Source organism: Canis lupus, chromosome 12 (assembly GCF_011100685.1).
Source record: "Canis lupus familiaris isolate Mischka breed German Shepherd chromosome 12, alternate assembly UU_Cfam_GSD_1.0, whole genome shotgun sequence".
NCBI lineage: Eukaryota > Metazoa > Chordata > Mammalia > Carnivora > Canidae > Canis > Canis lupus.
Window position 1 is genome coordinate 49,023,228 of NC_049233.1, and position 12,457 is coordinate 49,035,684.

Below are 12,457 nucleotides of genomic sequence, written 5' to 3' on the forward strand. Positions count from 1 at the left end.
TTGTTATCAGTAAAATGAGAGAATTAGATGCCATTTAGAGTAGAGGGTCAATAAACATGTATTGAACAAACAACTATCGAATGCTGTTAAGAGTGTCATACCTTTTCCAGCATTTTTTTTCAAATTTCCAGAATTTCATGGTGTACTTAGATAATACAGAAATAAGGATTATGTCAAAGTTGCTGCCTGGGTCTGTTAATAAGTATGTATTGAGGACATATTTTGTTGTTTTTTGTGTCCTATTTCAAAGACGAAATGTTTCCACAGTAAATTTTATAGGAGAAAAGTAACTGGCCCTATTTCAATCGAGGGTCTCAGGTGCTCGATGGGGTTGGGTTTGGGGAAGAGGAGCCCTGAGATAGATAGCCCAGGGTGGCCTATTGCTTATATGTTTCATGTCTCTCTGAGTGGCCTTCCACTCTCATCTTGGTAACTTTGTGGTGGCTGGTATTTATAAGCCAGAGAAAGTGTCTCATGCAGTCCTCTAGAACTGCCCCATCCAGTGTTTGCAAGGCCAATGGCACAGCTCAAGGACAGCCTCCTACAGTGAGGAAAAGCTGATGTTGGCCTTCTTGGCAGTGTTTATCTGACTGATGGGGTCAGGACCCAGGCTCAGAGTGAGTTCTCAGAGGGGAGTAGAGCTGGAGGGGAAGCGGTGGCCTAGAGACAGGCAGTGTCCTCTAAGTCTCTGCAGGAGACATCTGCTCCAGTGGCTTAGGACAATCTATGTTCTCACTGCACCTCACTCAATTAATTAGATCTCTTTGAATCTTGATAATCCGTCTGGAAATTTACTTTTAAAGGATAAACCAAAAGTTAGAGTTAGCTTCTTTCATCGAGCTAGAGTTTCACAAAGGAAAGTCCCCTCCAGGGAAGCAAAAGATTCATGCTGAGAGCAAGTAATAAATAATAGTGATATTCTAGCTCTGAAGCTGCTTGAACTTGTGATTTAGGGGCAGCTTGTGAAACACAAGAAAACACTTGATCTGCAGCAAGGTTTAGGCTAGACTGCAGCCTCACCAGCTGAGGCCCCTCATGCAATGACTTGGACAGAAAAGTGGCTGACGTGATCCCTGAGTGCCAGGCTTTGTGCACAACACAGATCAAATGGTTAAGTTCTGTTATGTGAAAAGGCAGTTCTCATCAGTCCAAGGAGTGATGGTTCCAGTGCTGGCAGTCTGTGGGAATATTAAAAGGTCCTGGGAGGGGTGCCTGGGTGGCTCAGTGGTCAAGCACCCTGCCTTTGGCTCAGATCATGATCCCAGGGTCCTGGAATAGAGTCCTGCATTTGGGCTTCCCACAGGGAGCCTCCTTCTCCCTCTGCCTGTGTCTCTGCCTCTCTCTGTGTTTCTCACGAATAAACAAATAAAATCTTTAAAAAAAAAAAAAAAAGCCATGTTTATCCCAAAAGAATAAGCTGCAGTCTCCCCTTCTTGCAGAGAACAAAACACCATCTATCTTATCAGGTCATCAACTGTACTTGAGGCCCATTTTGGGAAAACCTGTCACCATTCTGATGGGGAAATGGCAGTCTTGGAAATTCATACAGAAAATTTTTAAAAGTTAAGATTTGGGCAGTTTCTCATAGGATGACTTGTTTGTACATAGTGTATGTCATCTGGAAATACTTCCTAGCATGTTTCAGAAGAATGTGTAATGGTTTGATGCACCTCCTGCACCCGCTGATCCAGTGGCCACATTCTTCTTGTGACTGCAAGGCATGCAGAAAGGGTTGTCTTTGAGTAAGGGGTCTGGGATGGTGGACAAGAAGGTAACCAAGTCTTAATCTAATTTATAATGGAGATAATGCTTTAGAATGTCAAGAGGGAGGGTTCATGATAGAAATGCTGGGGGCAGTGGATAAATCATAATAATAGAGCTAGAGGGATCCCTGGGTGGCGCAGCGGTTTGACGCCTGCCTTTGGCCCAGGGCGCGATCCTGGAGACCCGGGATCGAGTCCCACGTCGGGCTCCCGGTGCATGGAGCCTGCTTCTCCCTCTGCCTGTGTCTCTGCCTCTCTCTCTCTCACTGTGTGCCTATCATAAAAAAAAATAATAATAATAGAGCTAGATGTCCTGACCCATCACGCTGCAGAAATCCCTTAATTCTACACATGAATAGTGAGAAGAGATTCTGAGCCATGGACAATCCTATTATTGGTATATTGTTACAGCTTAGACTTTTAATAAATAGCAGTTTTCCCTGTTGCTAAAATTGTACATCTTAAATATAAAAAATAGGAAGATATTTAAAAGTATAAGGAAAAAAATAAAAATTACTTCCCCTCATGGATTTTTATTTATTTTTTTATTTTTTAAGATTTTATTTATTTATTCATGAAAGGCACACAGAGAGAGGGAGAGACACAGGCAGGGGGAGAGGCAGGCTCCATGCAGGGATCACACCCCGGGCTGAAGGGGGCGCTAAACCGCTGAGCCACCAGGGCTGCCCCCCCTTATGGATTTTTAAAGGGAGTTTTTTTTTTAATTTTAAGGAAGTGAATTTGAGTTTTAAATCGCCTTATATGCTCTTTTTATTATGATAAAATGCACATAAGATTTACCATTTTCAACTGTACAGTTAAGGGGCATTAAGTATATTCACATTGTTGTACAACCATCACGACCATCCATCTCCAGGATTTTTTTTTATTAAGTGATTTTAATATGCATAGTTGTTTTTTCTAAATTTTAGGGTGTTTAATAAGTAGAATCAGATTTCATTAAGGTTATTTATAGGTAGCAGTGCATCCCTCTTCAAAAAAATCTCCATATTTTCTGTCTTATAATTGTCTCTCTTTCCTCTCTTGGGCTAAGGATGAGGGATGCCCCAGAGTATGTCCTTTGCTCCTCTGGTGCTCCACCAGAACATTTTATTTAGCAGAACTCTTACCAACCAAATCATAGAACCCAAGAAGGGAAGGGACAGACCTTGGGGACCATCCATCCCTCCTTTTATAGGTGAAGTACCAGAGGCCCAACAAGGTGACAGCTGTCTCCCAAGGCTGTGCAAGACTCACATCTGGCCCCCTTGCCCTGCACCCCTCCCTTTCCTACCAGAAGTTTTCCACACTGTTCACCCATCTCTCTATTCCAGTTTGGACCCCAGGCTGACTTGATTTGTCTCGACTTGACTTCCGGAGTACGTGTCAGAGATGAGCTGTGCTCTTAGAGACTTCAGAACCTCTCTTATCTTGATCATCTTACTTTCTCTCAAATGCAATTAGGGGAAAGAGTCAAGTTCCCTTTGATGCCCTGATGGAGAAAGAGGAGGTCAGCAATCCCCGGCATCTGACCACAGGGAAAGGGGTCAAATGGCAGCATAAATCAGTGAGGATGCTGTCATGAAATATCAGAAGAGGCTTCATAGACATACACAGTGGTAGCTTATAGTCCCTGGAGTCCTCAGATGACATAGCATAAACCTCGACGTTACCCTCAGCCTGTACAGATCAGTCCACAAATATGCACCCATCATCAAATCATGAGTGTTGCTAGCTGACATAGCTGGATACGGATTCCTCTGAAAGAAAGCAGACAACGGGAGGACTCAGTAGGGAGTAAAGATTGCTGGCTTGATCGCATAGCACACACAGTCTAGCTCTCAGACTTTTCACAGATGTGACAGTCATAATCCCCCCAAACACTGCCATTCCTTGGGGCGGCGGGGGAGTGCCTGACCCTTATTTCGAGGTCAGCACTGAAGCTGTTCTATGGTTGGTTCAAGGTTCCCACTGAGTTTGTGAACAAAAAAGCTCTGCCTGGCATGGTGGCCAGTCTGCTCCAGTTGAGGAGAGGAGATGTCCTTGTGTCAGAGTAGGGGAGTTTGAGTATTGCAGGGTGGGGTCGGGAGAGCTGACTGCTGTTCCTGCATCCACATCACTCTGCAGGGGGATCAGACCGCCTTGCACCGGGCCACAGTGGTGGGGAACACGGAAGTCATCGCGGCGCTCATCCAGGAGGGCTGTGCTCTGGACCGCCAAGACAAGGTGACATGGGGCGTGTTGGCCTGAGGACCCTGCTTTGGGAACTTGTGACTGTTCAAGGTGTTATCAATCCTGAGTCCTGTCACTCATGATTTAACATGATAAAATCAGCCCAAACTTTCTTTTAAAAGACTAATATTCCAACAAATTGTTTTTTTTTTTTTAAATCCTTCCTCCCATTCTGTGGCTGCAATGTGCGACCACATAAATATAAATGATAAAGAAGAAAAGTCTTTTAATAATGATCTGTGGAGGCCTCGATGGGGGAAGGGATGTGCCCTGGATTATTTCTAATTTTTCTTTAAAAGAAAGTGACCAATTTATTTGAAATAGATTGGAAGGAAAAAATAAGCAAAACTAGTTCTTTAAGAAATCCCAATGATATATTAATCATTGCTTTTCATTCATTAAACAGTCTTAAAACAGGGGACTTCATAATTAAGCGCAGCTCAGCCGGTGTTTACTTTTTAGACAACTTTTTATTAAAGTGTGATATATATATACACAGAAAAATGTTCAAATCATAAGCGTGCCGTTCAGTGAGTTTCCACTAAGTGGGCACATCCGTATGAGGGCCCCCGTCCCCCCGTCAAGACGCAGAGCAGCAGCAGCACGCCAGAAGTGCCCTCACCAGCGCCCCCAGTCACTTTTTCCTTTGCCTCCTGCCCTGTGCCGTAGGGCCCACGGGCCAGTGCATGCGTCGCCACTACCATTCCCAGCACCATCCCACTCCCTGGCCTTTGGGACACTACCTTGCCTTCCCCTTGTGGGTGTCAGTGCTAGTGAGCCAGTCTCATGGAGTGGACACTCTGCGCCCTGACCTGGAACAGCACGGATGGTCTCTGTGCCTCTCCTCTCCATGCCTCTCCCCCCCGTAACCCGCACCCCACTCGCTTCACTGCAATTAATATTTCTTTTATAGGAAGGTAAACAAGTGCCAGCTGTGTGTGTCCATTGGTTAGTTTTTATTTAAAAGCCACATATCAGGGGCACTCGTTTATCTTATTTACAAGTCATTGTTTTCTCAGTGTCTGCTAATTTGTTTCGGTCCCTGAGACTTTGGCCTGAACTGGATGAGATTAAATTCTGGGGGGAGAAGATGAGAGGAGGAATCTGTCTATCCAGCCCTTGGGCCTGGCAGTTTATGAAGCCGGACTCTTCATTTGCCTGATTTTTGCAGAGTTCTCTCTGGGGCCAGGAGCAGAGCAGACCCCAAAGGCTGATGGAGGTGGGAAGGAATGAACATCATGTCCTCTTGTGGTTAAACATGACCTGTGGATGAGCCTTTCTCAGCTGGGGTTCCTTGAGAGATTTAAGCCCTAATGCCTTAAAGCATCTATTATACATCATAAATCTAAAATGGTATTTGCTGGAGTGCCTGGGGGACTCAGTCATTCAAGCATCCGACGTGATCTCAGCTCAGGTCATGATCTCAGGGCCATGGGATTGAGCCCCACATTAGGCTCCATGCTGGGGGTGGAGCCTGCTTAAGATTCTCTCTCTCGTCCTCCGCCCCTCCCCCCCAAAAAATAAAAATTAAGAAACTAAATGGTACTTATTATGTACTGTTTCTGGGAGAAGGGAGAAACTGGCCACTGAAATCATTTTCTGGGCTCTGTGGTTCCAATGAAAAGCCCCATTTGAGAAAGGACCCGTGGTGTGCCCTCGAAGTACACTGATGTGTCAATACTAAGGAGATGAATTAGGTCTTCGGCAATGTGCTTTCTGTTTCTGTATGTGTTTCTCAGGACGGGAACACGGCTCTACACGAAGCGTCCTGGCACGGTTTTAGCCAGTCAGCCAAACTGCTCGTTAAAGCAGGAGCCAACGTGCTTGCCAAGAACAAGGTGAGGCCCAGCAGGTGCTAGAACCCTTCGTCCACAGGTGAGGATGGCTGTGGGCTTTTGTCCCTGTGGGGGCCTCCTCTCTGAGCAGAGTGAGAGCTCAGGGGAGCACGTGGAACCCAGCCGGGGAAATGAAAGCTTGGAACTTGTTAGTGAACCTATAATCTCCGTGATGAGCCAGAGAACCCACTAGAGTCGCTTTGACTTCTTTGAATTCTCCGGGCTCTCACTGCTTTCCCATTGGTTTATTAGGGTGTGGTTAGGCAAGCAGCCCTGTCCTCATGGAGACAGGGAGAGGCCAGGAGCACCTCTTCTCCCTCCTTTTCCTGTCTCACCTGCAGTGACACATCATGTCTTCTTCCCCTCCTTCTGTGCTCATTATTAATGAGTGCATCTCTGGATTGCTTCAGAAGCCTCACAGCAGATCGGCCCACTTGCCTAGTCCCTTCTTCATCCTGCTCCTCCTCTGCCCAGGAATCTTCCAGTAAAGCTCTGCAGCCTGATGCTGTCTCGGACCTCCCTGCAGTGGCCTCAGTCTATGTCTGCAGCCTCCTTCCCTGTGCCTTTCCCAGCATGTGGCTCCTCTGCTCACAGTGGGCTCACTGTCCCTCCTGTTGCCTGCTCCCTTTGAGGAAGCCTGCCCCTCATCTCCGCCTACAGACCTCCAACCCAGACTCCCAGGGCAGTGGCCTCTCCCTCTCCAAAGGCCCATCAGGCTACTTCCTGCACAGCTCCTCCGACACTACACACAGCTTTGTGCTGTCATTTATAGGTTAAATGTTTCTCATGGTTCCCTCATGGGACAAAAGCTTGAAGAAAAGAAGCAAGCCATGCATCATAATATCTCCAGTAATGCCTGAGTCACTGCCTGGCAGACTGGTGGCTGCTTCCTTTCTTCCATGTGGTACATTGTCTGGAACATGGGTTGTAGGTGGATCCGCATTGTATATTTAGATCCTGGAACTCTGAGAAGTGGGTGGTTCCCAGTTAATGGATAGGGAAGCCTAGGTGGGAGCCAGTAGTCTCAACTATGACATGTGACTTGTTTGTGACACAGTTAGGGCCATAAACTAGCCTGAGTCTATCTTCTCCACCACTCTGCCTCCCATCCTATATGGATCCCAAAGGTATTGTGGAAAGCCACAAGATCTCTCTGGATAAAATAGTAGCAACTGTCAGAAGCAAAAGTAGGTGTTACCCTAGAAAAAGACTTCTATATTTTGCAGCAGCCACAGCCTCTGGGGAAGCCTCTAAAAAGGTTGTCCCCTCTCCCCTCACTTTTATTGAGGTACAACTGACAAGTAAAATTGTAAGGTATTTAAAATGTACAAAGTAATGACTTGATAGATGTATACATTGTGAAAGGATTGCCCCCCACCTGGTTAATTAACACATCCAACACCTCACATGTTTACACTTCCCCAAAAATATTTGATGTGAACATTTCAGTTCTATTATTAATGCAGTTTATCAACTATAGTCACCATGATCTATGTTAGACTTACTCATAACTGAAACGTTGTACCCTTTTAGCAACCTCTCCCTACCTTCCCCACCCTCCACATATAAGTGATACCATACAGGATTTACTTCTCTGGCTTATTTCATTTAGCATATTGTGCTCCAGGTTCATACATGTCACAAACGATACAATTTCCTTCTATTTTTAAGGTTGAATGATATTCCATTGCATGAGAACATTCTGTCGTATAAGAACTTACTCAGTGAGTGTATCAGCCTCTGTCTGGGAAATAAGTACTCATTACTCAGGATGGAAAAAATGCCTGCTATGTATATCTATGTAGGTCACATTTTCTAAATGTCAGCTTCTAAGGTAAAATCCATATACAATAAAGTTCAGCCTTCTTAGGTATATTGTCATAGGAGTTTTGACAAATGTGTACAGTTGTGTAACCACCTCCTCAATCAAGATATAGAATGTTTCCATTACCCCCAAAGACTTCCCTTGTGTGGCTTGGTGGAAATGGTTCACCCACCCACCACTCTCGGCTCCTGGCAACCGCCAATCTGTTTTTGCCTTTCTCAGAACATCATATAAATGGAATCATATAGTATGCAGCATTTTTGTGTCTAAACCTCTTTCACTTAATGTTTTCGAGATTTCTCCATGTTGTGACACGTATGATTAGTTCATTCCTTTTTACTGCTGAGTTCCAGTGTGTAAACATACCATAATTTGTGTATTCTAACCACAGCTTTTAACTTTCTTGATCCAAATATTTTTCAGCATTATTGATACTTTCTTATTAGCAAAGTTTGGTGTACAGCTCTAGAACCATTAGGTTTCTTTTACGTCACTCAGTTTTTCAACACATTTAATAGCTCCCACGAGGCCAACAGCTTTGAGACAACCTACTCCCTTTGCAGTAAGAATTACATCAATCCAGGCACTGAGCCCTTGCACAGGGAACGGAGTGTTTAAAATGTGAACAGACCCTTAGTTTTTGAGAACTAAGCTAGCAGTGGCTCTCTACCTGGTGGTGCTTTAAAATCTCCTGGAAAACTTCAAACAGAAACAAAAAGTGGGAGCACCGGGGTAGAAATAACCAAACTCACCTGATGGCTAGCTGTAGGGTGATGGGCTATCCCAGTTTTCCCGGAGTCAAGGGGCCTCCCGGAGTTTAGGACTTCTAGTGCTAAAGCCTGCACTGCCCAGAATCCACCCCCAGGCCAAGTACACCAGAGCCCCTAGATGGGTTGCAGCTGGGCACCGGGATTAAGGCTTCCTCCGGTGATTCTGTGGCGCAGTGGGAGGTTGATAACCACTGAGCTCACTAAGCCCTCAGTCTTAAAATCTTCAGATTCCTTGCAGGTAACAGCAAGGAAGAAAGATTCGACCCAGGGGAATTAGGGCTGAGGGTGTGAGGGGGAGGTAGGTGAACCAGCCACGTACAGGCTTCCTCTGTGTGTTTTGTTTTGTTTCTTTAAATAAAAACTTATTCCTCTTTTCAAGAGGTGAGGAATAGAACTTCCTCGAGTATGGGCAGACAGTGCTGTGGGGTCCAGACCCTGGCTGAGAAAGAGCTGTCGTAGGCAGTGAGACAGCTCTGAGCCCACGCTGGTGCAGTCTTGATGCAGCTTCTTAGCACAGCCCTCAATCACCCTGAGCTTATATACTTAACCTCCTGTATGCTCCTAGGCTCTCCAGGCCAACACCGTATCTCCTCTTGTGCTGTCTGCTTTTCTTGTTACTTTTATCAGCAGCCTTGCAGGCACTGCGTGCATGGCCTTAAAAAGTTGTATTTATGTCATGAATTCTTTCTGTAAGATTACCGTGGACATTATTCTGCTCCTGGGTTGTCACTTTGAAATGGCATATTGAAGATAGAGCCCTAAAAGCAAGGGGGTCTCTATCTCTATGGTAAGTCGTGGATGTAATTATATTGCCTGCTATGTGGGTACTTGGTCCATGGTTCACGTTTTGATGTTTCAAGAAAAATACGAGAATGGACGACTTGCACAAGGCCTACAAGTTAAATCTCCGTGATCTACACTTGCAGGAAGTGGCCTGTCTTGCCTTTCCTTCACTAGTGGAACACTGTGGCCACAGCTGTTATCCGTGTGGCGCAGGAAGGATGCAGCCCTCTCCAAAAGGAGTGTAACGTAGTGCATGTGCACAGCATTTGGCCCTTAAATAAAACTTTTCCTAGGCACTCTGAATTCATCCCTACAGCCTCAGGAAGTGGGGGGTCAACATTCCGTTTTACAGGTAAGGAATTCAAGACTGAGCATATTAAGAGTCTTGACCAGTGACTTTCAACTAGTAAGTGGCAGAGCCAAGGTTTCCTGACAGATGTGACTCTTGTGCCTGTCTGGATTCCAAATGAAATGCTCTTGCCACCGAAACGCCCTGCTGGGGTCACCAGTCAGGAAGAAGAGAATGTGAGCATTGACTTTTTTCTTTTCCCTGCAAGTGTCTGTCACCCGTCTGCTAAGCCTGCCCGGTGCAGGTCTGCCGAGAAGCGTGTCGCTAACGTGTCCTCCCTTCTCTTGCCTCTCTCCAAGGCGGGGAACACAGCTCTGCACCTGGCCTGCCAGAACAGCCACTCCCAGAGCACGCGCGTCCTCCTGCTGGGCGGGTCCCGGGCCGACCTCAAAAATAACGTGGGTGAACAAATCCGGCTTCTCTCGCGCTCTCTTGTATCACCTTGGGAAATAACCCTTCCAAAAGCATACCTGAGTATTAACAGAAAATGAAAATGTGCAAAATGTTTGGGGCCTATCTATAAAGTATTCACTTTTTTGCTATGTCTTAAGGGGTCGGCTAGGGGCAGGAGAAGAGCAATCAAGATGTCACAACACTGCTTTCCTCCCAGCCTTTCCCCTCCTTCCTCAGCCTGGGTTTGTTTCAACGTTTCTCCTGGCATGTGCTGGCAAACGAGCCCAGGAAAGCTCTGCCCACGTAACGTACAGTTTAGCAACGGCAGACGATGCCACGCAGGGGAGTTCTTCCGATGCTCCATGACCTGCCTCTGCAGATCCATTGCTGAGGCGCCCCTGGGTCGGTGGTTCTTGGGGGAGGCCTGACTTTTGAGGTCACGTGGGTATGCTTCCTCCCTCCATAGGCAGTGGGGTTTCCTTTCTTTTTTTTTTCTTTTTTATTTTTATTTATTCATTCATGAGAGGCACAGAGAGAGGGAGGCTCCATGGAGGGAGCCCTATGTGGACTCGATCTCGCGACCCCAGGATCACCCTGGGCTGAAGGCAGGCGCTTAACCGCTGAGCCACCCGGGTGTCCTGTTTCCTTTTCTAAGTCCCGTGCCTCAGTCACTCGGCTAGAGACTCTGACTGAGCCTCCTCTCAAAGAACGGCCTTAGCTGAGGTCTCAGAATGCCCTGAACCTGGGCCTTGAGCCTGACTCCCCCTTAGTCTGGGGGAGAAGGTTATGCTGAGTGGCTGTCATCTCTAAACAAAGTCAGAATGGAAACATCAAGAAAACCCTGCAAGATGTCATGACTTTGTCTCCAGTTTTGTTCTCTGTGGGAGCAGGTTAGCCTGTGACCACTAAGGAAGATCTTGATGCTGGGTTTTTCTGCATGCCTGGTTTTATGCGCTGTGATTGCTGCCCTGTCAGCTGCACCCCCTGCTCTGCCCCGTGTGGGCTATGGGGTCACAATAAGATGCAGCTCGAATTTTTTTTTTAGAACACATGTGATCTTAAAATCTGACGGCTCTCCCTGCCGCCCTGAGCCACGACGAACCCACGATGAAAAGGGCTCATGTCCAAGGCGGTGCCGTTGGTCTTAATTCGGCATAGTCCGGAGCCTTCGGGCTGCAGGGGAAGCCGTGCTGAGTGGATCCCTAGCAAGTGCGGGGTAGGCAGAGGCTGTCTTAGCCCTGGTGAGGCCTCGGGGCAGCGGGCATCCAGCATCTGGCCCCCAAAAGCAGAGTCTGCACGGCCGGGGGAGCTGCAGACAGCAGCACAGCATCTGCGGGCAAGGGGCTGCTCCCAGCTCAAAGATTTATTTATTTATGAGATTGAGAGAGAGGCAGAGACACAGGCAGAGGGAGAAGCAGGCTCCATGCAGGGAGCTCGATGTGGGACTCGATCCCGGGTCTCCAGGATCACGCCCTGGGCTGAAGGCGGCGCTAACCCGCTGGGCCACCCGGGCTGCCCTGCTCCCAGTTCAGGCCGAGCCCCTCTAGAGAACACATGCTAGTCTGCCAGTCTTTTAATGATTTTTTTTTTTTTGTAATGCTCAGATTGTGCTCAGAGTTTGATTTCTGTCCGCAGGCAGGCGATACCTGTTTGCACGTTGCCGCGCGCTATAATCACTTGTCCATCATTAAGCTCCTCCTCAGTGCTTTCTGTTCTGTCCATGAAAAGAACCAGGTCAGTGCATGTGTCCTCCCCGTGGCTCCCGGCCCCCTTCCCACAAGGCTGTCAGGTGTGTTAGCACAAACGGGTGCAGAGGCCGCCGGGAGCCTCTTCAGGTGTGGGACTAGGCCAGCGCTGGCCTTTGCGTGGGGGTGCCACCGAGTTCCCGCGGTTCTGGTTTATCTGGCCCCCTAGGAGAGCCTGCTCTTATCATTCCAGTGCATAGCTCCACATTTGCACATTGAACATCTGAAAATTCTGGGGCAGGTTTTGCTTTTCATGCTTTTACAAAGGAAACCCACAAAGAGGAATGTGACAAAATAAAGAAACAGGGAATTAGATGTCCCTTGACTCCCTGAGTTCCGTTCCTTGCACTGGCACTTTGAGCTGACGGAGTCTCTGGTCTCTGTAAAATTGGGTGTGTGATCCGCATCTGTGCCATAGAGTGGGGGTTTGCAATAAAGCTGTGATTATTACAGTGTTCCGGGGAAATGTGTGTGATTTTTCAGTAGTTTAGATTTTTTTTTTTAATGTCTTGGTATTTACTGATACCTAAGTGATAGATTGTTTGGCTTTTCTGAGTTTGGGTGCATATATCTGAAATTCTAAAAACAGATCATTATTCAGATTAACCGTGCCCCATAATGGTGGTTTCTGACCCCGGCTGCATATAAGAATCAACAGGGAAATTCTAAATACCATCGCCAAATCCTACCCCAGTTTAAATGACCAGAATCCAGGTAAATGGGATTTTTAGAAAGCTCTTGACCAGAATGTGCAGACAGGAT

The 12,457-nt window shown here is 46.9% G+C and overlaps 1 protein-coding gene across 1 annotated transcript in view; it reads left to right on the forward strand.

The window, feature by feature from the left end:
- The window catches only part of ANKRD6 (ankyrin repeat domain 6), a 197,897-nt gene that overhangs the window by 159,342 nt on the left and 26,098 nt on the right, over positions 1-12,457 (forward strand). Inside the window, 4 exon segments of the mRNA XM_038554726.1 lie at positions 3,891-3,989; positions 5,735-5,833; positions 9,857-9,955; positions 11,586-11,684. Coding sequence (XP_038410654.1) covers positions 3,891-3,989; positions 5,735-5,833; positions 9,857-9,955; positions 11,586-11,684 — 396 coding nt within the window.